The sequence below is a fragment of the Mesoplodon densirostris genome, chromosome 3 (assembly GCF_025265405.1).
Source record: "Mesoplodon densirostris isolate mMesDen1 chromosome 3, mMesDen1 primary haplotype, whole genome shotgun sequence".
Classification (NCBI taxonomy): domain Eukaryota; kingdom Metazoa; phylum Chordata; class Mammalia; order Artiodactyla; family Ziphiidae; genus Mesoplodon; species Mesoplodon densirostris.
The window spans coordinates 148,339,552-148,363,915 of NC_082663.1; the positions used below are offsets into that span (position 1 = coordinate 148,339,552).

At 48.6% G+C, this 24,364-nt stretch overlaps 2 protein-coding genes across 2 annotated transcripts in view; both read left to right on the forward strand.

Moving 5' to 3' along the window:
* The window catches only part of MLLT1 (MLLT1 super elongation complex subunit), a 118,219-nt gene that overhangs the window by 18,562 nt on the left and 75,293 nt on the right, over positions 1 to 24,364 (forward strand). The window lies entirely within an intron of this gene.
* On the forward strand, positions 5,631 to 24,242 carry ACER1 (alkaline ceramidase 1). The gene is made up of 6 exons (XM_060092345.1): positions 5,631 to 5,723; positions 19,536 to 19,650; positions 19,734 to 19,875; positions 20,729 to 20,866; positions 23,662 to 23,799; positions 24,074 to 24,242. Exons 1-6 carry the CDS (start codon positions 5,631 to 5,633, stop codon positions 24,240 to 24,242), a joined length of 795 nt encoding a protein of 264 aa, XP_059948328.1.

Consider the following 24,364-nt stretch of genomic DNA (forward strand, 5'->3'; position numbering starts at 1 on the left):
GAGAAGCCCATGCACCGTAATGAAGAGTAGCCCCCTCTCGCTGCAACTAGAGAAAGTCCGCACGCAGCAACGAAAACCCAACGCAGCCAAAAGTAAATAAATTTATTTAAAAAAATAAAAAATAACAAAATAAAATAAAATGTTGTGTTAGTTTCAGATGTACAGCACAGTGATTCAGATATATGTATATATATATGTATATTCTTTTCCCTTATACGTTATTACAAAATATTGAGTATAGCTCCCTGTGCTATACAGTAGGTCTCGTTGTTTAACTATTTTATATATAGTAGTGTGTATCTGTTAATCCTAAACTCCTAGTTTATCCCTCTCCCCTTTCCCCTTTGGTAACCATAAGTATGTTTTCTAGATTCCTTAGTTGTGGCATGCGAACTCTTAGTTGTGGCATGCATGTGGGATGTAGTTCCCTGGCCAAGGATCGAACCTGGGCCCCCTGTGTTGGGAGCTCGGAGTTTTAACCACTGTGCCACCAGGGAGGTCCCAGAACAGTTACTTTGGAGACCCAGGTTTAGTTCCACCCCTGGAGCTCCTGGGGTATCTGAGACAATGAAATGAGATAATGCTTAGCACAGTGCTTAGAACTGCTAATAAACATTAGCCCAGCACTGTCCGGTAGAAATCTTATGTGACTTACATGTGCAACTTAAAATTTTCTAGTAGCCACATCTTGGAAAGTAAAGAGGAACAGCTAACATGAATTCTAATGACGATATGATGCTCAGTGAAATAAGCCAGACACCAAAAAAAGACAAGTACTAAATGATTCCACTTATAGGAGGTCCTAGAGGAGTCCAATTCACGCAGACAGGAAGTAGATGGTGGGGGCCAGGGGCTGGGGGAGGGGGACAGAGTTTCATTTTTACAAGATGGAGAGTCCTGGAGATGGAGGGTGGGGATGGTTGTCCAACAATGTGAATGTGCTTAATGCCACTGAGCTGTGCACTTAAAAATGGTTAAGATGGCAAGTGTTATGTTCTGTGTATTTTCCCATAGTTAAAAGTAGGCATAAAACTTAAAAGAATTATAGTGAAGAAGGCTTCAAAATATGGAAGGCTGTTAATGGCATTTTAAGTGAAAAAATTAGGAACGACATACAACGGCACCCAACTCTTTGTAAAAAAAAAATAATAATAATACGAGTGATTGTTTAAGCCGAAAACCCTAACCCTAACCCAATATTAACAGCAGTTATCTCTGGACTGTAAGATTATCAGCAAGTTTCATTTTCTCTTGTCAGCTCTTTGTCAGCCTCCTCACCACCCCACTGGCATCTACCTCCCACCCTTTCAAGCCCTGTGGGAACTGATCTGGGGTGATATGCCCATGTCCATCATGGACAAAGTCCCACCCACTGCTTCACTTCCGATGAGGTGAGGTCCCCATTCCCATCCCCCACCGTGCTGTCAAGTCCATCCTCATCCCCAAACCCATCCCAACATTGTTCTCCAACTCACCCCCAACGCTATCCATGTCCCCGTCCCCATTTCCATCCCCAACGCCTTCCATTTCCAATGCCGCCTTTAGCCTCATCTCCAATCCCAACTCAGCCTCCACCCTCCACCCCAACCTGATCTCCAGGCCAGTTCCCAACCCTGAATCCATTCTCATCCCCAATTCCATCCTCGTGTCTATCTCAACCTCAATTTAGTTCAGCCCCAGCCCCCATCCCGCTAACCCTCTTCCATGAGGAGATGATTGGTTCCCTCCAAATGGCCACATCCTTGTTACCAAAACTTGGGAATATGTCACCTTCCATGGCAAAGGTGTCATTGAATTGAGGATCTTGAGAGGAGGAGATTGTCTCGCATTGTCCTCGTGGACCCAGTGTAATCACAAGGGTCTTTTTAAAATTTTAATATGTATTTATTTATTTATCTGGTGCACCAGGTCTTAATTGCGGCATGCGGGATCCATTTCCCTAACCAGGGATCGAAGCCAGCCCTCCTGCATTGGGAGCACGGAGTCTTAGCCACTGGACCACCAGGGAAGTCCCCATCACAAGGGTCTTTATAAGAAGGTCCAGATCAGAGAAAAGGGGTAAGATTATGGCATCAAAAGAAGGGATGATGCATTTTGGTTTTCTTTTCTTTTTCCTTTTTTTTTTTTTTTTTTTTGTCTGCGATGGATCTTCGTTGCTGCACGTGGGCTTCTCATAGCGGTAGCTTCTCTTGTTGTGGAGCACAGGCTTCAGTAGTTGTGGCATGCGGGCTCAGTAGTTGTGGCTTGCGGGCTCTAGAGTGCAGGCTCAGTAGTTGTGGTGCACAGGCTTAGTTACTCCGGGGATGTGGCATCTTCCCGGACCGGGGCTCGAACCCGTGTCCCTTTCATTGGCAGGTGGGTTCTTAACCAGTGCGCCACCAGGGAAGTCCCGGATGATGCACTTTGAAGATGGAGAAAGGGGCCATGAGCCAAGGAATGCAGGCAGCCCCTAGAAGCTAGAGAAAGCCAGGATGTGGATTCTTCCCTGGAGCCTCCAGAAGGAGCCAGCCCTGCCCACACCTGGGTTTTTGCCCCATAGGACGCCTTCTGAACTCCTGATCTCCAGAACCGTACCATAGTAAACGCGTGTTGTCTCAAGCCACCGTTTGTGCTAATTCGTTGCAGCGGCCATGGAGACGCGTCACCCCTCCACCCAAGCTCTGGCCCTTCATACCTGCTCGCTGGTAGAGGGCGAGCACCACCCCCTCAGCACCCACACACCTGTCTCACCGTCCTGTTGCCCCCACGTGTGCAGTACAGGGTGATTTCCCAAACTCCAGGCTGTGCTGGGCGTGGGCACCTGTTACCGCCTTGCTTCCAGCTGCTAAACCCTTAAGCAAGATCCAGGAGAGCCAGATCCTGATGGCTGTGTCCTCGCCCAGATTTGACTAGTGAGGGACACAGGAGGCTGTCTGCTTCCAGCTGGGCGGTGGCAGCAGTGGCGGGGTGTGTGTGTGTGTTTTAATATTTATTTTTTTATTTGGCCGTTCCAGGTCTTAGTTGCAGCACATGGGATCTTTAGCTGCCTTGCGGCATGTGAGATCTAGTTCCCTGATCAGGGATCGAACCCGGGCCCCCTGCATTGGGAGCCCAGAGTCTTAGCCACTGCGCCACCAGGGAAGTCCTATTGGTGTGTGTTTGCTCTCCTGGTCCACCTAGGGAAGGAATTTGGGGCCAGGGCTATGTCTACAGGTTGGGTTTTTGCTGATCTAGGGGAGTAGAGAGCCAGGTCGAGCTTTTAATTCAGGCTCTGGAAACTTGTGTCACCTCTAAACGTGACATCTTTCTCATCCCTCCAGAGGATCTCGAAGGCGGCTCTCTGTGTACCTGGAAGAGTGTGAACATGGAAGCATTTTACACCTTGTAGATCAGGGATCCCCAACCCCCAGGCCGTGCTCCCCATCACTCGCATTAAAGACTGAACCATCCCCCCGGCCCCTTCCACGGAAAAATTGTCTTCCACGAAACTGGTTCCTGGTGCCAAAAATGTTGGGGACCGCTGTTGTAGATGATGATGGCGATGATGATGATCATGATGATGATGGTTTAATAGCCTCTTTTCATTCAGTGCCAACTCTGGGCTGAGGCCTCAGCCTACACAACCTCAATAGTTCCCAAGTTTCGAATTTACAGACGACCCTCGGGGTTTTCCTATATCCACCCCCCACCAAAACTCTTATTTACTTAAGATATTTTGTCAAATAACACCCCCTTTAAAAACCTAAATCAATTACTTTAAAAAAATGTGGTAAAATATACATAACATGAAATGTACCATGTTAACCATTTTTAATTCTTAAAGCCCGCGCGCAGCAATGAAGACCTAACACAGCCAAAAATAAATAAATAAATTTATTTTAAAAAATGAAATGGGGTTTCCCTGGTGGCGCAGTAGTTGAGAGTCCGCCTGCCGATGCAGGGGACGCGGGTTCGTGCCCCGGTCCGGGAGGATCCCACATGCCGCGGAGCGGCTGGGCCTGTGAGCCATGGCTGCTGAGCCTGCGCGTTTGGAGCCTGTGCTCCGCAACGGGAGAGGCCATAGCAGTGAGAGGCCCGCGTACCGCCAAAAAAAAAAAAAAAAAATGAAATGAATAAATACCATGTAAATAATATCAAGACAGTCTAGCTGGATACTGTTGCCTGCTGAAGGGCTTTTTAACAAACAAAGGGATTAAATGTTGAGGCATAAACATGTATTAGCACAAACTGAGCCCCTCTTCTGGAACTATTGAGAACTGAAAAGGGATAAGTAGATTTCTTGCCACACAGTTCAGTGATTCTAAATGCAGGGCCACCATCACCAAAAATTTTCTTCCTAGGGAAATGCTGTATCAGCTCATTAAATCTTCACAGTAGCCCTAAGAGGGAGGTACTGTTATTATTCCCATCTTACAGGTGAGAAAGCTGAGGCTCAGAGAGGTGCATTCACTTGCCCAAGGCCACACAGCTTAGGAACAGGAGGAACTCAGAATTCAAACTCAGGCCTGTCTGACTCTCAAACCAGAGCTTTCCACAGCCCTGGGAAGCCAGGACTGGGGACCCCAGGCCCAGAACTCCACAGATTCCTCCCCTGAGGGATGCTTTGGTGGAAGCTGGGACACTCTAGGTGTATGAGGTCTTGTCCACCCAAGAGAAATGGCTTCAATCCAGCCTAGCCTTCCATAGCACAGACAGGAAGACTGAGGCACCCAAAGGAAGTTCTATCACCAAGGATTCCAAGGGAGCTGAGTGGAGTCCATTGGGGTAGGTGTGCAGCTGTTGGCCGTAATCTGGGAAGCAGCAGCGTGGAGCCTTGGCGATGTCGAGGTAGTAAAACCTAATGGTTAGAAGCTTGGAGTCTGGGGAATTCCCTGGCAGTCCAGTGGTTAGTACTTGGCACTTTCACTACGGTGGCCCAGGTTCAATCCCTGGTTGGGGAACTAAGATCCTGCAAACCACACAGTGCGGCCAAATATATAAATAAAAATAAAAATAAAAATAAAAGAAAAAATAAATTAAAAAAAAAAAAGAAGCTCAGAGTCTGGAGCCTGTCTGTTTTCACATCTTGGTGTCATCACCTTGCATGCTCTGTGCAAATGACTTTGCTCTCTGCCTCAGTTTGCCCATCTGCAAAGTGAGGATGGCAAAGTACTCATCCAGTGGGATCATCATCATCATCACTTTATTTTTTTTTAATATTTATTTATTTATTTGGTTGCTCTGGGTCTTAGTTGCAGCATGCAGGATCTAGTTCCCTGACCAGGGATGGAACCCGGGCCCCCCTGCATTGGGAGAGTGGAGTCTTAACCACTGGACCACCAGGGAGGTCCCCATCACCATTACTTTAAATTACTGTTCCAAAAAACAGTCCCCCTAACTCCCACTCCTAGGGGGGCAGGGAAGGGAGGCCCCCTCTCCACTCACCCCTGCCCTGCCTGGACAGTGCCAACCCCTCTGCTTATGCCCAGGGCAGTGGCTGGCCGGCACCACAGCGGGCAGGCTGTCCTGGTGTCACCAGGGAGCCGTCCAGCAGGTTTTTCCTCTCTGCCTGCTGCGGGGCACCCCACCGTCTCTTTCCAGGCCGGCCCTCTCTAGGCTCCCGTGCTCCTCTCTGCCAGCCGCAGCCAGCGGATGGCAGGCACTGCGTCAGGATGCCCAGCATCTTCGCCTACCAGAGCTCGGAGGTGGACTGGTGTGAGAGCAACTTCCAGCACTTGGAGCTGGTGGCCGAGTTCTACAACACGGTGAGGGCCGGGCGGGAGGACTCGTGGGACTGAGTCTCAGCCAACAGGGGTTCAAACCCCAGCTCCTCCACCTCCCCGCTGGGAAATCCTGTCCGAGCAGCCCGTCTCTCTGAGCCTCAGTTTGCTCATCTGTTAGGCAAGGCCTGCCTTCTGGCTTTCATTCATTAGACTGTCTTTATTAGGCGTGAGGCTCTGTGGTAGGTTTTGGAAATGCAGCAGTAACCTGGAAAAGAGCTGCCTCTGCCCTCCCAGAGCAGAGGATACGGGTACGACTCCAGGTGTCCCCAACCCAGGATGATGGTGCTGTAATGGAAGGTGCACAGGCAGCTTTTGGGAAGCCTAGAGGCAGCTCCTGAGCCATTGGTGGAGGGGTGGATTAGGGAGGGCTTCCTGGAGGAGAGGGCTGTGTCTGCCTTGTTCTCAGCTGTATCCCCAGCCCAGGGTGACCAACTCATCCCAGTATGCTGGGACTGTCCTGTTTTAGCACCATAAGTCCTGTGTCCCAGGAGACCCTTCAGTTCCAGGCAAAAGAGGATGGCTGGTCATCCTTCACCCAGCCCCTGCTACCAGGACCACATTGGAAGGGCTCAAAACTCTTGGATGCCTCAACGGCAATAGCATTTAACCGAAGCTTGAAAGATGCAAGCGACCAGAGACACGTACAGTTATCCTGTGCGGCGTGCTGGGGACACTGTGGTGAATAAGGCAGTGGGCTTGCCTTCCTGGAGCTCCCAGATTGGTGGATAATGAGGCAATGTCCTTTGCTCTGTGCCCTGCACATAGTACGTGCTCAATAAATGGTGAGCATGAATTCACACAAATAATGGCCTTTATTGAGCACTTACTGTGTGCCAGGCATTGCCCAAAACATTTTGTCTGAAATAACCTCATTTAATCTTCACCATGACATTGGGAATTAGGCAGCATGTATAGTATATAGAGTTAGTTAATCCCATTTTCCAGATTAAGAAACAGGCATTCAGGGAGATTGAAGGATATGCCCAGGGTAACCGTGGTACTTAGAGGTGGGATTTGAACTTGGCATATCCGGGAGAGGTGTTTTTTGGGGGGAGGGGAGCTCAGTGCCATGTTGTTCTGACTCTGTTACCTTTGACCTCACCACTTCCCAGAGCTGGGTGGCAAGAGTTTGAGATTCAAGGGGTCCCTGAGTTCACCCCAGCTTTTGCTTCTCCTGAGCCAGAGATACAGACCCTTTCTGGTCCTTGGTGGCCTTCCCTATAAAATGGGAGAGGGCTGAATGTGCTGGTGCCTGGAGGCTGAGAAGAGGGTGTGGGGTTCTGGACTCCTCCTCTCTGCGTTCCCTAGCAGTCCCTGCAGTCCAGAAAGTTCCCTGTCCAGCCCACCCCACAGAAGGCACGGAGAGAGGGCTGGCTCAGATGTAGGCTGCTTCCGCATCCATGCGCTCTCATGCAAAATTCCCCTCCATGACATCCTCCTTCAACCTTTTTTTTTTTTTTCCTGCACCTCAGGGATTGTGGGATCTTAGTTTCCCCACCAGGCATCGAACCCGGGCCCTGGCAGTGAAAGCGCCGAGTCCTAACCACTGGACCACCAGGGAAGTCCCTTTTAAAATTGGAAACATCATCCTTAGCACATGGACCACACAAAAACCATAACTTTTTCACTAATCTTTGTAGGGCTTGAATAGATGTCAAACTACTAGGCTGCTTTTAATTTTTTAGTTTTAATTTTTAAATTTTATTTTATTTATTTATTTTTGGCTGCATTGGGTCTTTGTTGCTGTGCGTGGGCTTTCTCTAGTTGCAGCGAGCGGGGGCTCCTCTTCATTGCGGTGTGTGGGCTTCTCATTGCGGTGGCTTATCTTGTTGTGGAGCACGGGCTCTAGGCTCACGGGCTCAGTAGTTGTGGCGCACGGGCTTAGTTGCTCCACGGCATGTGGGATCTTCCCGGACCAGGGCTCGAACCCGTGTCCCCTGCATTGGCATGCGGATTCTTAACGACTGCACCACCAGGGAAGCCCTACGCAGGTTTTTAAAAGCATGCTTTTGATCTAGGTATGTCAATGAAAGACCACATATATAGCAGAAAAATTTTAAAAATCTGTTCACATGGATTTTGTCATGATCCACTTAGGAATCACAGCTCATAATTGGAAAACAGTGTTCTCTGAAGAATCTTTTGCTTTCTTGTTGATCTACGTGCAAGGAGCTCTGAGCCTGGCGTTGGAGGAAGCAGAGCCCAGCCCAACACACGGTCAGGGTATAGGCGAAGGACGCACTGGAGGACTTGGCTTGGGTGTTTGGAAGAGGGCACCTAGGCGTTGGCTTTTGAAGGATGAATAGGACCTCGCCAAGTAGGGCAGGAGTCTGGGGAAGAGAGCAGAAGAGAAGAAAAGGGCGTGCTAAGTCCTGGAAGTAAAAGAGGGACAACCAGTTTGGGAAAGTATGTCTCTGTGGCTAAAATACGGGGAGAGATAAAGATGAAGTTTTCAATGCTGAGTTGGAGTGTTTGAAATTTATCCTGTATTCATTGACGGACTCATTCATTCAACAAAAGTGCTGTAAACCAACCTGTGCTGGGTGATGCCGGGGTCCCAGAGAGGCTCAGTGCCTCCAGGTTGTTGGGCTGGTGGTTCAGAATTAGAAATGGACACCCCCATAGTTAGCTCGTGGCAAAGGGAGAAAAACAGATGTGGGATGGGGAGGAACCATGGGGTGGAGCGTGAGGCCTCTGTTTGTTGAATGGGGAGGGAACCTTGATGCTTAAGAAATGAGTAAGTGTTCTCTAAGGTGTATGGGGCAAAGGAAACAGCATATGCAAAGGTCTTGAGGTGAGAGAAAAGAACTGGTAGCTTCAAGCCAACGCCCAGGCTGCCTGCCTGAGGGGGAGGAAACGAAGGAGAGAAAAAGTGCTGATGGGGTTTCCAGGGGCTAAATCAGGAAAGCAGGGCAAGAGTGCGTGCTGCCTCATGAGGGCACGCGGGAGCCATGGCTGACTTTGGAGCAAGCGGGGGGTTGATGATCTGGGGGTGGGCTGAGACACCTGGCTGCATTTCACAGTCTAACCGAGAGCCAGGAAGGGCGATCCAACAGGAACAGAGGTCAGGGGTATGGGAGGGGCTGGGGCAGGTGGGGCAGGGGAAGTCAAGGTGTGGGCGGCTCTAGTTGGCACCTGTTTGCTTTGGCCTGGTGGCCTCCAGGTGTGGCCTCCTTCTGGGCTGCTGACAACTTAGGAGAGTTTCAAGTGGTGTGGGGAGATGTTTCAAGGCCCCCCCCCCGCCGGCTCCCAGAGGCAGCTGTGCTGCTGAATTTCTTCCCTGGGATCCTGCCAAAGCTTCAGAAGCTCCGCACCTCATCCTCTCTAGAAAACTCCCTCTCAGATGCTCAGATTCAGAACAAAGGGATGGTGTGCCTGGCGTGGGGAACTGCATAGGAAAGGCACAGAGGTGGGGATGAGTAGGGGGAGTCTGGGGGTGGGTGGGTATCAAATAAACAGGGAGATAAGAGCGGGGAGGTTGCGTGGGAGGGTGTAGGCTGCAGCGCACACCTCCGACAGCGTCCCCACCTTCTTTTCCGACAGCCTTGGCACTGTTGGCCTCTGCAGTGTACTAGTAACTCCAGTCTCTCTCTTCCCTGGATGCTGTGTGACCCAGGTGGGAGGCCCGCCCCTCTCTGAGCGCCTGGCTGTGACCAGTAGGTCCCATGAGCTCTAAACCACACCTCCCTCTTCTGCCTTTCTCCTCCTCAAAACTCACAGCAACAGCAACTAATTACAGGGCCACTCTTGTATGCCAGGTCCCGCAGAACCGAGGAGGGCATGGTTCCTGCCCTCAGGGAGGAGAGATGAGATTAATTGAATAATTGCACACATGAAACTGGTGATCATACTCATGATACATCCCAGACCCAGACTCGATAGGTCCCTCTGGACCTCTTTTCTCCTTCGGAAAAACAGGCATCGCTGATCTGCAACCTCCTGGCCTCCCGGGGCTGACGCAGGGGTCAGATTGAAATGACCCCTTTATTTCACTCTTCATTCATTGGGAATTGGTGCAGCCAGTCACTGTGTCAGCTCTGGGGACGCAGTGGTGATCAAAGCAGACAAAAATGCCTGCTCTCGTGGGGCTGGTGTCCTGGGGGATGGAGGAGACAGGCAGTAAACAGGAGTCAAGAGTATAAGATGCCAGGGGGTGGTACACGCTAGGGAAGAAAAACTCATTCATTCATTCCTTTTTAAAAATAATTAATTAATTAATTAATTAATTAATTTTTGGCTGCGTTGGGTCTTCGTTGCTGCGCTCAGGCTTTCTCTAGTTGTGAGTGGGGGCTACTCTTCGTTGCGGTGCGCGGGCTTCTCATTGCAGTGACTTCTCTTGTTGCGGAGCACGGGCTCTAGGCGCGCAGGCTTCAGTAGTTGTGGTTCGCGGGCTCTAGAGCGCAGGCTCAGTAGTTGTGGCGCACGGGCTTAGTTGCTCCGCAGCATGTGGGATCTTCCCGGACCAGGGCTCGAACCCATGTCCCCTGCATTGGCAGGCAGATTCTTAACCACTGTGCCACCAGGGAAGTCCCCATTCATTCCTTTTATTCAGCAAATATTTACTGAGTGTCTATGCAAAAAGGGGATTTCTGTGAGGTGCTAGTAATGTTTGACTCATAGGACCATGGAGAGGATGATACAGCTACTGGACATCCCTAATGTCCATCAGTGGATGAATGGATAAACACAATGTGCTCCATCCACACAATGGAATATGATTCAGCCTTGAAAAGGAGTCAAGCACTGACACATGCTACAACATCGATGAACTTTGAAAACATGATGCTCAGTGAGAGAAACCAGACCCAAAAGACCACACAGTATGTGATTCTGTTGATATGAAACATCCAGAACAGGCAAATCCACAGAGACCGAGAGTGGATTCGTGGTTTCCAAGGGCTAGGGGAAGGGAAGGGAGAGTGATTGCTAATGGGTACAGGGTTTCCTTTTGGGGTGATGAAAATGTTCTGGAATTAGCAATGATGCTTGCACAACATTTGAATAGATTATGTACACTTGAAAAGAATGAATTTGATAGTCTGTGAGTTATATTGTAATTTTAAAAATAGAGGTATTTAAAAAAAACTCACAGGGCTTCCCTGGTGGCACAGTGGTTGAGAGTCCGCCTGCTGATGCAGGGGACACGGGTTCATACCCCAGTCCGGGAGGATCCCACATGCCGCGGAGTGGCTGGGCCTGTGAGCCATGGCCGCTGAGCCTGCGCGTCCAGAGCCTGTGCTCCACAACGGGAGAGGCCACAACAGTGAGAGGCCCGCGTACCACAAAAAACAAAAACAAAAACAAAAACAAAAAACTCACAGCTCGGCACATCCTAAGCATTGAATAAGTTGAAGCTATTATTATTGTTTTTGTTAGAAGTAAGTATAGCACAGAGAAATGAGAAAGTTTTACTATATTAATTTTATTTGACATTAATTTTGTTAATGTCAAATAAAATAACACTGTAATCCTCATAAAATTCTTATTCTCCGCATTTTACAAATGGGGGAAATAAAGGCTCAGAGAGGGTACATTTCCTTCCCAGGGTTGCACAGCATGTGACTTGCAAGTTTTTGAATGCTGGGAGTGCCAGAGTGAAACCCTGACCACCTAGTCTCAGAGTCTCTCACTTACCCACCATGCTGTGAGGCCACTCAGTTACTGAGTGATTAACAATGTCATGTGCCTCTTAATTCATGCAAGTAGGTCCCATGTGGAGAGGGACTGTGGCTGGTGCTCCATGCCCCCAGCCCAGCACTGACACTCATGTACATGAGTGGAATGGATGCATACGGTGGTCCTCGGCAGGTGACAGGGCCAGGGGTGGGTGGTGGGAGCTTGAGCTTTGGCACTGGGGAGAAAGAGAAAGGGGAGGCTTGGCCATGTTTTGTGTTTTATTTTTAAATTTTTTGCTGTAGTTGATTTACAATGTTGTATTAGTTTCTGGTGTACAGCAAAGTGATTCAGATATATATATATATATATATATATATATATATATATATATATATATATATATATATATATATATATATACTTAGATATATACATATATATAAAAAGAATATATACTCTTTTTCTTTTCTTTTTTTTTTGGCCGCTCCATGCAGCTTGCGGGATCTTAGTTCCCCGACCAAGGATTGAACCCGGGGCCCCGGCAGTAAGAGTGCGGAGTCCTAACTACCGGACCACCAGGGAATTCCCTTTTTCATGTTCTTTTCCATTATGGTTTATTATAGGATATTGAGTATAATTCCCTGTGCTGTACAGTAGGACCTTGTTGTTTATCTATTTTATATTCAGTAGTGTGCATCTGTTCATCTCAAACTGTAATTTATCCCTCCCACCCCCGGCCATGTTTCTTGATTTGACTGAGTCAACAAAGTTTTCTTGAGTGCATGCCAGCCTACTGGGTGCCCAGTGTGATAGGCTTTGGGGACACAGCTGGGGATAAAACAGGTGTTTCCTGTCCTCATGGAAGTCATAGTCCAGTGGGGAGGGCAGAGATGATAAAGCAGTAAACAGTGAAATCAGTGGAATCCTTAAGTGAAGTGATGCCTCAGGAGAGAAGCTGTGTGTGGAGTGGGTGGTGCAGGCTGTGTGGTTTTATCCCAGGGTGTTTGGGGTAAATGAGAAAAAGGCTGAGGTGAGGCGTCTACTCAGGTCAATCCTCTTCCTTCCTTCCTTCCTTCCTTTCTCCTTCTCCCCACCTTCCCTCCATCTCTCCCCCTTTTCCTCCTTCCAGTCCTAAGGATCCAGCCACATCCACTTACCAGACGTCCTGCTGGGTACGGGTGATGAAAACATCAAAGCATTCTAGAATAATAGTCACCCCATGGTACACAGCACATGCATCAGACACATATGTGCATTATTGACACGTATTCTTTGCATGCATTATTCGCTACAAAAATTCACTGAGCACCTACTGTGTGCTAGGCACTGTCCTAGACATCTGGGGTTTGCAGCAGTGAACAAAACAGCCACCCCACCCCCCCGGTCCCGTGGCACTCAGTTCTCGAATCCTCACCGTGGCGCTCGGAGATAGGGCCTCCGTTTTATAGAGGAGGAAAATGAAGCATAGAGCATCCCCCAAACTCTGACTGGATGCACCGTAAAGGCAGTGACTTTGTTTTCAGGCACTGGTAAGGTCCTTGAGCACATAGTAGGTACTGAAGGAATGATTGTTGAGCAAATGAATGAATGAATGAATGAATGAAAGTGAAGGCACCTGCTGGGGCTGGGACCCAAGGAATCCAGGTCACCTGTGTCCAGAGCTCAGGACTGGCCACGATCTCGGGCGGGTACCTTGCCTGCCTCTCTGAGTCTGGGTAGGGACGGTGGTTGGGAAATGCGGGGGCCCAGCCCCAGAGGGCAGAGAGGGAGACGCTGGTGTCAAGGTGGTCTCTGATTCTATCATAAAGCCCGGCGCCATTCAGAGCCCATTAGTTCTAGGCGTTGCCCCTTGCTCTGTCCTCATTCTGCACACTCAGGGACGTTATTGAGAACACCTCTCTTCATCCTGCAGGCCACTTAGCATGGAGCATTGATACCAACCACAAGCCTGTTATTATTATCTCCTTCAACAGTAACAAGAGCAGCAGCAGCCTTTGCTATTTCTTGAGCCAAAACTATGTCCCTGGCGAAGTACCTTTTCAATGCCTGGCCTCATGCATACCCCGCCCCCAACAACCTTCCTGGTAGCATTGATGATCCTCTCCTACTTCACTGGTACAGGAAAGGGGGACCCAGAGACACTAGATCACACAGCCAGGAAGCAGGGAGCCCCTCTTCATCTTCACCACCCATCTAGTCCTCCAATCTTTCAAAGCAGGGGGTCAAAGCAAACTTCGGAGTCCCCCAGAGCTGTGCAACCTCAGAGAAATCACTCCACCTCTCTGAGACTCAAGCTCCCCATTGCCAAGCAAGAACTAGAAAGTTGGACCTTGAGGGGGTGTGCTAGGATTAAGAACAATCTGTAAAGTCAGGCTGTCAATAGATTGGAAAGTGACAGTTGTAGCGCCTTCTCTTCAGAACTTTCTAGATGCAAGACCCTCTGCCAAGTGTTTTCATGTGTGTGACAGGTGATCCACCTGAATTATTTTGAGATCCAGCTAACAGGATTTATTGAGCACCTACTATATTCTGGTTCCTGAGGTTATAATGGAGAAGGGGGAAGTCACAGTTCCCATTCTCAAAGCCAGGTTTCGCGGGAGAGCCAGACGGTTCCAGAACAGCCAGACAAGTGTCAGGAAAGTGGGATGGCACAGGGGCACAAAGGAAGGCCACCTGACCCTGCCTTGGGGGATTAAGAAGGCTTTAGGGAGAATGTGATGCCCAGGTTAAAGGCGGAGTAGTTGGCCTGGCGAAGAGGGGAATGAGAGTGTTCCAGGCAGTGGGAACAGTATATTGGAACTCCTGGAGGTTAAAGTATGGCTCATTCAGAACTGAGTTATTCCTTCCACCCAGATTATAAAGTTGAAGGTGGAGAAAGGTGAGTTATGGAGGGAGTTTATAAGCCAAGCTTAAGGATCTGGATTTTATAGATGAGAGTCACGGACGTGTTTTAAGTGGAGGCTTAACAGTTTAGGAGGCTGGATGGCTCAGCATCTTCAGGCATGCCTGATTTGCCCAAGGGCTGCCGTTTGGTTGAAGGCAGAGGGAACATCAGATTTGTTTGGGGTTTTGCCCATTCAGTATCCATGGCCCCATTTTCCCTTCATCAACCGCCTGGTTATGGTCTCGGTGGGATGGTCAATCAAGGTGGTCCCCCTCCTCTGGCCAAGGATGGGATGTGGCCCAGGCTACACTCTCCAGAATTTGAAGCTTGGGCTTGGACAGAAGGACTGGACACAGTTGTTTTCATTCATACCCAAAATTGCCCCCTGAAGAGATTGTTCATTAGAGGGTCAAAGCTGTTCTGGTTTCTGGTTTTCCTTGTCCTCTGCAATTCCTTTGATTAATGAGCTGCCCATAATAAATGAATGAATGAACAAACAAACGAATGAATGATTTGGTTAATTAAATAAGTAACCCCCCCACACACATTTATATTTATAGTGTAAGTTCACCAGAATCATTTTCTGTTGCTTGCTACCAAAGAACCCTAGCTAATATTACCAATGCTGATGGGTTTGTTGGATTCAGGCAATAGAAAGGTAGCTTAAGCAAAAACCAAAATAAAAAAACAAACCAAAGGGGGGCAGAGGGGGAGAAAGAAGGCATTGGAAAGATTGTGGGATATCTTAGAAAATGGAAAGATGAGTTGTTTTGGGAAGGCTGGGACCCAGGGTAGGTGTGCAGGATTCAGCAGAAGGGCAAATACTACCCTTGAGTATTTGCTTTTCTTTTCTCACCCTTGTCTTCTCGTGGGTGGCAAGATGGTTGCCATATTTTAAACATCATGACAATATCCCAGGGCCTCTTTAGAGAGTTGCCAATGGCGCAACACAATTATGGTGACTCCCAGGCTTTGTGTCTGTTCCAAGTTTCAAATTCCCCAAAGAAAAGTCTGATATCCTGCTTTGGGATAGGTGTCTATTCCAGTGGGGTAAGGTCTCATGATACAGACAGGGCAGGTCGGGGGTGTTCTGTGTTCTGGGATAGCCACTGTGAACTGGGTGACCCACCTGGAGGTGTGTTTGACCCTGTCCATTGACAAACACCAGAGAACTTGGCATGGAAAACAAGGACATAGGTGGGACCATGGGCTGGGAAACCAGTTTGCCAAGGCTGGGTTCTCAAACTGTGACCTTTGAGCTGGTTCTACCATTGCCCCAGGAGAACTGTGGACTTTCCTGGAATCAGGAGGCCTCCTGTTTTGGGAACCTGTACAGGTGCCCAGGACCTAGGCTAGTAGATGCTGACATTGTATCCGGTGAATGATTTTCCCCACACCCACCACTGTGCCCTGTATTTTTGAGTCAGCATCGTTAATACTGGGGTTCTGAAAAATAACAGAGCATCCTAGTTAAGAGGGTGCTGTTTCTTCACCTTCTAAGATGGAATGCAGACAATTTAGGAGACCTTTACAAGGGGAAGATTTTTTTTTTAATTAATTTATTTATTTTGTGTTATGCGGGCCTCTCACTGTTGTGGCCTCTCCCGTTGCGGAGCACAGGCTCCGGACGCATAGGTTCAGCGGCCATGGCTCACGAGCCCAGCCGCTCCGCGGCATGTGGGATCTTCCCGGACCGGGGCACGAACCCGTGTCCCCTGCATCGGCAGGCGGACTCTCAACCACTGCGCCACCAGGGAAGCCCACAAGGGGAAGATTTTTGGGGGGAGGAAAGGGTGTCATTGAGTGAGCAAGCTGGTTGACCTCAAATTGGCAGGTGGATTGAGGCCATGAGAACACCTGTTTCTGAGCCCGTGTGAGATACTCACTGTGACCCCAACATATCTGGGGGAGACTTGGAGGGGCATCGAAGTCCTGCATCAGCAGTTGGGGGACTTTGAGCCACTGAAATTCCGGTGCAAATGTTCTTGTGACCTTAATTGTATTTATGAGTCCAGTGAGGTTTGGGGACCTTTGGGTCAACAGCGGGAAGAGGCAGGTAGTGTTATGCATATGTCAGAAATGCAGAGATGGAAGGTTAAGGGATTGAAGTTACCTTCTCAAGACTCCACAGTTAATGAGCAAGGGAACATGTATCCAATCCCACACCACTTGGATCCCAAAGCTCGTTCACTGGAATGCTTTGGTTTCAAATAAAACACCAACTAAAACAGCTTAAATAGAAAGGACAATATCTTTTTTTTTTTAATGGAAGTTGGAGGTAGATGGTTCCAGAATAGATTAACTCAGAGCCCAACGTCATCAGGCTACTTGGTTCTTCCCATCTTTCTTCTCTGCTATCCCTGGAGAAGTGGTCCTCAAAATATTGTCCAAGCACCACCTGCTTGGTGTCCTTGAGACCCTTTCAGGGTTTCCTCAAGGTCAAAATTATTTTCATAATAATATTAAGGTATTATTTGCCTTTTCCCACTCTGATTCTCTCACGAGGGTACGATGGAATCTTCCAGAGGCTGCATGACGTGTGATGACATCATCTATCTGATGGCCAAACGAATGTGGGCTTGTGTAGTCACGTGTCTTGAAAGTTTTGGGGTTTTAGTTTCTAATAAGGTAAATATTGATAGATGTAACTCACACAAGCAAAAGCTCTTCAGGGTCCTCAGTAATTTTTTAAAAAATTTATTTAATTTATCTATTTTTGGCTGCATTGGGTCTTTGTTGCTGTGCACAGGCTTTCTCTAGTTGCAGCGAGCGGGGGCTACTCTTCGTTGTGGTGTGCAGGCTTCTCATTGCGGCGGCTTCTCTTGTTTTGGAGCATGGGCTCTAGGAGTGCAGGCTCAGTAGTTGTGGCATGTGGGCTCAGTAGTTGTGGCTCATGGGCTCTAGAGCACAGGCTCAGTAGTTGTGGTGCACAGGCTTAGTTGCTCCACTGCATGTGGGATCTTCCCGAACCAGGGCTCAAACCCATGTCCCTGCATTGGCAGGCGGATTCTTAACCACTGTGCCACCAGGGAAGCCCCTCAGTAATATTTAAGAATATAAGAAGTTCTTGAAACCAAAATGTTTGAGACCACTGTCCTCAAGTATTTGTTTTTGCTGTCAACCTTGTTTCCTCATGGTTGCAAAATGGCTGCCGCATCTGAAACATCACAACAATCACCAAAGGCCTTTTCACTCAGTCTGATTTCAGTAAAGAGAACTTTCCCAGAACCCCCTCATCAGATCTTCCATCATGTTTCACTGGCCAGAATTGTCTCACACATTCATTCCTTAACCAATCCTTAGCAATAGGGATGATCTATGCCCTGGGGCTAAATCCTGCCTCCCTAAAAGCCATGTCTTCCTGATGCCTGAACAAAATTCTGGTTTATTTAACAAGGAAGAAAAGGGGTATCTATAAAAGTCCAGCTGCTGTAGCAGAGACCCAAAATAATAATGGTTTAATGGAGATAGAAATTTGTTTCTCTCTTACATAACATCCAATCATAAGCTCCTCAGGGCTGGTGTGAGAGCTTTGGGGTACCAGAGATCCAGCCTCCTTCTATATGGTTGTTTTCCCATCTCTAGGCCATTGCTGTCATCTGTGTGGCCCACCACACCTGCGTCCCAGTAGAAAGGGATTAAGGGGAAGGCACACCCCTTCCCTTTAAGAAGACAACCTAGAAGCTGTACTTATGTCTTGTGCCCATGTCTTACTGGCCAGAACTCAGTCACACGGCTGTGTGGAGCTGCAAGGGAATCTGGGAAATGTAGTCTTTAGCTCGGTGGCCTTGTTACGTAGAAGAAGGAGAGAATCAGATTAGCTTGTGCCCGTTGTTATTCCCCTTTGCCTCCCAAGAAGGATGTGTCTTCCTAATACTGAACCAAATCAGTCCGGTTAAGGAGGAAGAAGGGAGGATGGCTGTTGAGTGCTCAGTTCCCACTGTCTGCCATAACTGCTATATTCTTAGTGGTCATTGTTAGTTATTTGAATCATGTCTTATTATCAAACATCGATAGAGGTCTATGAAGCAATTTCTGCTTCTGTGATAAACAGCACTCTGATTCTTCTCTCAAGAAACTCATGTGGGATCTCGCTTCAAATCCTGGATTCTCCAGTTCCTGGCTGGGTGACCTGGGCTGGACCATTTGACCACTCTGAGAATCAGTATCTTCTTCTATGGTGTGGTGATGCACAACCTACCTGGCAGGGTTGTTTTGAGGATGAGAAAAGATTCTGGGAATAAACCTTGCCTGGGCCCCAGAGCATTGTGAATGTCTACTTATAAGGACGCAAATCACTAATCCACAGACAACATAGCTGTGCAATCATGGGGTTCTGGACAAGGCATAGCTGTGCGGTACCAGCTGGCCTCCATGCACCTTTCTCCTCTCCTACCCCAGCCCACAGTAATATTTCCTCTTTGTCTCAGCTAGCTAATGTTGCATAACAAATCACCCTAAAGTTTAGTGGCTCGAATCAATGACCACTTATTTATTTATTTATTTTTGCTCATGAATCAGTAATCTGGGTAGGGTTTGGCAGGGACAGCTCATCTATGTTCCACTTGGCTACTGTTGGTGTGACTTGAAGGGGGGAAGGGGACTGGAATCATCTGAAGGTTCATTCACTTCTGTGTGTGGTAGCTGGGCTGGGAAGAGTCAAACTTCTGGGGACTGGACTAGCTGGGGCTCCTCCAGCATCTCTCTCGATCTCTCTGTGGTCTCTCCACATGGTCTCTCCAGCATGGCAGCTTTAAGGGTACCCCGTCTTCTTGCATGGTGGCTAGAGCTCCAATGTCTCGTGCTCTGAGATAGCGACCATCAGGTAGAAGCCACAGTACTTTTTTTGACCCAACCTCAGAAGTCATGCCCCATCACTTCTGCTTCCTGTTGTTTTTTAGAAGCGAGTCACTAGGGTATTGCATTGTCTTTCCTTGTCTACAAAGCCAAGGCCAGCTCATGACCACCAAGTTTGCATTTCAGTCCACAAGATGTAGAGTGCAAGCCTTAAGCTGCTTCTTAAGGACTGACCTGGAAGCAATAGATTCATTTACATTCCTATCCCATTGGCTAGACCAGGTCCCAAGGCCACAGTGAGCTGCAAGGAAGGCTGGGATATGTAGTCTTTCGTTGAGTAGTTGGTTTGGCTGTTAAGGTCAGCTGAAAGATGGATAGACCCTGGGTTGATTAACTGCCTGAAAGGTGGTAGGTGACCGACTGGGTAATGACTAAGGGCAGCCCCCCTCCTCCTCCTCTGTCTGACAACCCCCCATATTTCCCCCTTCCTTCTCCAGTTCAGCAATGCCACCTTCTTCATCTTTGGGCCTCTCATGATGTTTCTGATGCACCCATATGTCCAGAAACGTTCCCGCTACATTTATGTCATCTTCATCCTCTTCATAGTCGTAGGTAGGTGGGGGGCTGGGACAGTGGGGTAGTGGGGGTGGGAAGGGACAATTCCCTTGACCACCTGCCTTTGTCTTTTGCTCCAGGTCTCTTCTCTATGTACTTTCACATGACACTCAGCTTCCTGGGCCAGATGCTGGATGAGATCGCTATTCTGTGGCTGCTGGCCAGTGGCTACAGCATATGGATGCCCCGCTGCTACTTTCCTGCCTTCCTAGGGGAGAACAGGTGGGGCGAGGGCCGGTCCTCTGTCGATCTTGCTGGAGCCCACCTATCCTCTGGGTCCCCTGCCCAGGCCCTCTTGGGGTGTTTGGAATCCTTCCCCTCAACACCCCAGGACTTTTTCCTGACCCTGCCTGATCTAACTGGACTTCCAGGGACCCCTCTTCTGAGTGTACTTGCGACCCCTGGAAGTCCTTCCCTTATCCTACTGCTTATTTGGAATTCTTCCTCTGATCCCACCTGGATAGCTGGGACTTTCTCCAGACCCTGTCTGAACTTACTACGGGGTCCCCAGAACCCCATGCCTAAGCTTACCTGGGGCCCAGAGACCTCTTCCCTGAGCCTGTCACCTGGGTTCCCTGGAATCTTTCATTGGATCCTCCTGGGCCCCCTTTTTTGACCTCAAGACCCATCTGAATCTCTCTCCTGACCCTGTGTGACCCACTTGAGCCTTCCAGGACCCCTCTCCTAATAGCCACTGGGACCCCTGTAGTTCCTTCCTTAATTCCACCTGGCTCACCTGAATCCTTCGCCTGAACTCACCTGGGCTCTGGAACCCTCTTCTGACCTGACTAAGCCCCCTTGAGCTTCCCTGAGACCCCCTTGTCATTCTACCCATCTCCTACCCCGGGACCCCCTTCGGACCCTGCCTGTGCCCACCTGGGTTCCCTGGGAAATTTCATGTGATCCTCCTGGGACCCCTGAGACCTTTTACTGAGCCCACCTGGGAGTCTTAAGACCATTTTCTGAGCTTTCCTTTTCTCATCCATCTTTGCCACAAGAGCGCCCTATGGCTCTGCCTAAACCCTACAGGAACACCCCCCAACCACCCCCCACGGCTGAGCCCTTCTCTTCCCAGGCCCCAGTACATCTGCCTGGTCATCACCGCCACCGTGGTCAGTACCTTCCTGTCCTTCCTGAGGCCCACAATCAACGCGTACGCCCTCAACAGCATTGCCCTGCACATCGTCTACATCGTGGCCCAGGAATATAAAAAGTGGGTGGTGGCTGCAGGTGCCCGGGGAGGGGGCTCCCCTTTCCCTTCCAAGGACCACGCCCCCACCCCCCGCCAAAAAAACCCACAACACCTCACTGTGTTAAAGAGGCGATGTCCCTTCCCCAAGATCATTCACCAAATAGGGGCAGGACCGGGATTTGAACCTAAGGCTGTCTCTGACTGCAGAGTTTGTCCCTTTTATTCTGAAAACCCCCAAACACACATACAAGTGGAGAGCATGGTATCACAAACTTCCATGTGCCCATTAACCAGCCCCAACAAACATTAGCATTTTGCCGACCTGCGTTCTATGTTCCCCCCAGATTTCATATAATGTCACCCATTCATTGTTCAGGGTTTCACTCACCTGATAATTATTATTTTTAACCCATACTAGGTCTTAGCAGGCTAGAGAGGGGACTCTCAAATGGGGCCATTTGAGGAGAGTTGAATAAAGCGTTTCTTTACAAAGGAGAGGGCAGACTGTAGGAAAATCACCAGGGATCATTTAGAAGCTCTGTGTTAATAACAGTGGGATTCTATGATCATCGGGAGACCTGGGATGGGGAGTGATGGGAGGGAGTGATTGCAAGAATCTGGAAGGAGAGAGCTAGCAGAGGGGGGTCTCCTTGGCAGGAGCTGTGGCCTCCAGTTGTTGGTTGCAGCCAGCCTGAGCCAACCCCACAGGGAGGTTGTGTGGACCAAATCCAGGGGCTCCCTTGTCCTTGGGCTTCCAGTTGGGTTGACCAATGGGGAGCCCCAGTAGGGAACCAGAGGGTGGATGAAGGATACTGTTGGAATATTTATTTATTTCATGGTCCACATAGCTTAGCTCCCCTGCCCCTGCTGCCCCCTGAGGCACAGGGCAGAGTGGAGAAAGGCAGGGAAGGATCTAGAGGGATGAATAGAAGATCCTTCCTTAAAATAGCATCTAATACCCATTTTGCACTGAACTTTCCTCGGTTTCCCAAAGACATCTTTTTACACCTGGTCTTGTTTAAATCAGAAGGCAAACACAGTCTGTCAGACCTTCTTTATTCCATAGCAGTCCCTCCCTCCCTCCCTCCCTCCCCCTCCCTCCCCCTTTCTTCACGCCTCTGATTTGATAACAGAAACTCTATCATTTGTCCTGTACAACATCCTGCATTATGAATTTGGCCGACTGATTCCTGTGATTTCTTCCTTTCTTTTCTTTCTTTCTTTCTTTTTCTTTCTTTCTTTCTTTTTCTTTCTTCTTTTTTCCTTCTTTCTTTTTTATTTCCTGAAAATTAATAGATCTAGATTTAAGTTTAATTTTTTCATTTCATGTGTGGCACTGGGTGCTGCTTGTTCCAGCCAATTAAGACCCCATGATGAATGGTTGTCCCACATTTAGTGCCATTAAGATTGATCAGTAGATTCGGATGTTGTCATCCAGACCCTTCATTGTAAAGTTTTCTACTGACCTTTCCCCTGATGATTCCAGCAGCTGTTTCATGCCGTCTCCATCCGTGATCTCATTAGAGGGTGCAAAAGGGTGATTTTCAGATTCTATTATTCCTTCTGCATTGATTATCTGGAGTTCATCCATCCAGATAGAAGGACTTTTGCTCATCAACCTTGAAATACAGTTTGGACAGGAAAGACAGGATAGGGCACTGATTCTTTCCCTTTTAAAAATCAATTTCTAGAGCAATGAGTTGGTGCCTTAGCCATCTCTAGTAAGGACCAATGAAGTGGTTTTTTCTTTAAGTATTATTATGAACTCATGGGTGTTTATATCTCTGAAGTGTTTCGATCCATTGCAGTCACTATCCTATATTTTTAACTTTTTATTTTGAAATAATTACAGGCTCAGAGCAAGTTGCAAAAATAGTACAGAGTCCTGTGTACCCTTTACCCAGATTCCCCCCCTGCTCCCCCAATGGCAGCATCATATGTAACCACAGTCCAGCCTCAAAAAGGAGGAAATTGACAATGGGACAATACTGTTAACTAGAGCACAGACTTTATTCAGAGTTCACTAATTTTAATTTTTCTTTTTCTTTTTTTTTTTTTTGGCCACACTGCCCAGCGTGCAGAATCTTAGTTCCCTGACCAGGGATCGAACCTGTGCCCCCTGCAGTGGAAGCGCAGAGTCCTAACCACTGGACCTCTGGGGAATTCCTTAGATTTCACCAATTCTTATGATTTTTTTTTTTTTTTTGGTGTTCAAACTGTCCCATTTTAGGCTAGCAGGGCTTGTGCTTTTACCCATAAAGGAGTTACTGCTTCATTAATCCCTGATAAGCTGTTTCCTAAGGGACAATGGGTTAGCTCTGCTGTTTGGGAAACACAGATTCTAATCTTGAGTTGTCCTGAGACATGGCCTCAGAGAATACACTCTCCCACACATAGACACATATTCTCATAACCACATAGACATAAATTCTCATGCACCGACCCACAGGGGCACACACACTTACACCCCAAAACACAAACAGGGAAAGCCTTGTTGGTTATGGGTTCTGCATTCTGATAAACCTGAATCAGACCCCACTTACCAGCTGTGTAACCTTGGGGTGGGGCTGGGACATACTTAATCTCACGTGCCTCCGTTTTCTCATCTACAAAATGGGAATGATAGCATTGTTGTGAGGACCTGGCATCTTGTAAGTGCTCAGCAAGTGTTAGCACAGATCTGGCCCTCTCCCCACCTTGCCCCCTTGATCCTTCCCTCCTCCCAGCCTCATCTCCTTGGATGGAGGAGTTTCCCATCAGCTCCTTTGGGCCCTACTAGCTGAGTCAGGCTCTGATCTCCCTCCTTCCCCCCTTAGGACCAGTAATAAGGAGCTTCGGCATCTAATTGAGGTCACCATGGTTTTATGGGCTTTTGCGTTTACTAGCTGGATCAGTGACCGCTTGCTTTGCAGTTTCTGGCAGTGGATTAATTTCTCCTACCTGCACAGCATCTGGTAAGCATTTGCCCTGTGGTCTTGGGCCCTAGAAGCAGAAAATCTCAGATGCCAGAGCTTGGAGCAGGAGCCTGGGGACAGAGTGGGGAGGGACAGATACTGGGATGTGTGTGTGTATGTATGTCTGTGTGTGTTGGGGGACAGTGTAGTCAGGAGATCAGGTCCAGGAGGTCCTTTGGGATGGTCAGGATCCATGAGAGGTAGGGAGAGGTGAGGATGGGGTCATCAAGCTGGCTGCAGGGGCATCTTGTCCCCTCATCACCCTGTCACATAGGCATGTACTCATCAGCATCACCTTCCCCTATGGCATTGTCACCATGGCCATGGTGGATGCCACGTATGAGATGCCGGACAAAACTCTCAAAGTCTGCTACTGGCCTCGGGACACTTGGCCCATGGGGCTGCCCTATGTGGAGATCAATGATGACAACAAGAGCTGCTGAGGTCCGCCAGCTGCTTGACCACCCAGCCACCTGCGTCTTGAGGACAGAAACCTGAATGGGGAGACTGAGAGACACTTGCAGGTCCACCCTCCAGCTCCATTTCCCCATCCTCCTGGTCCTCT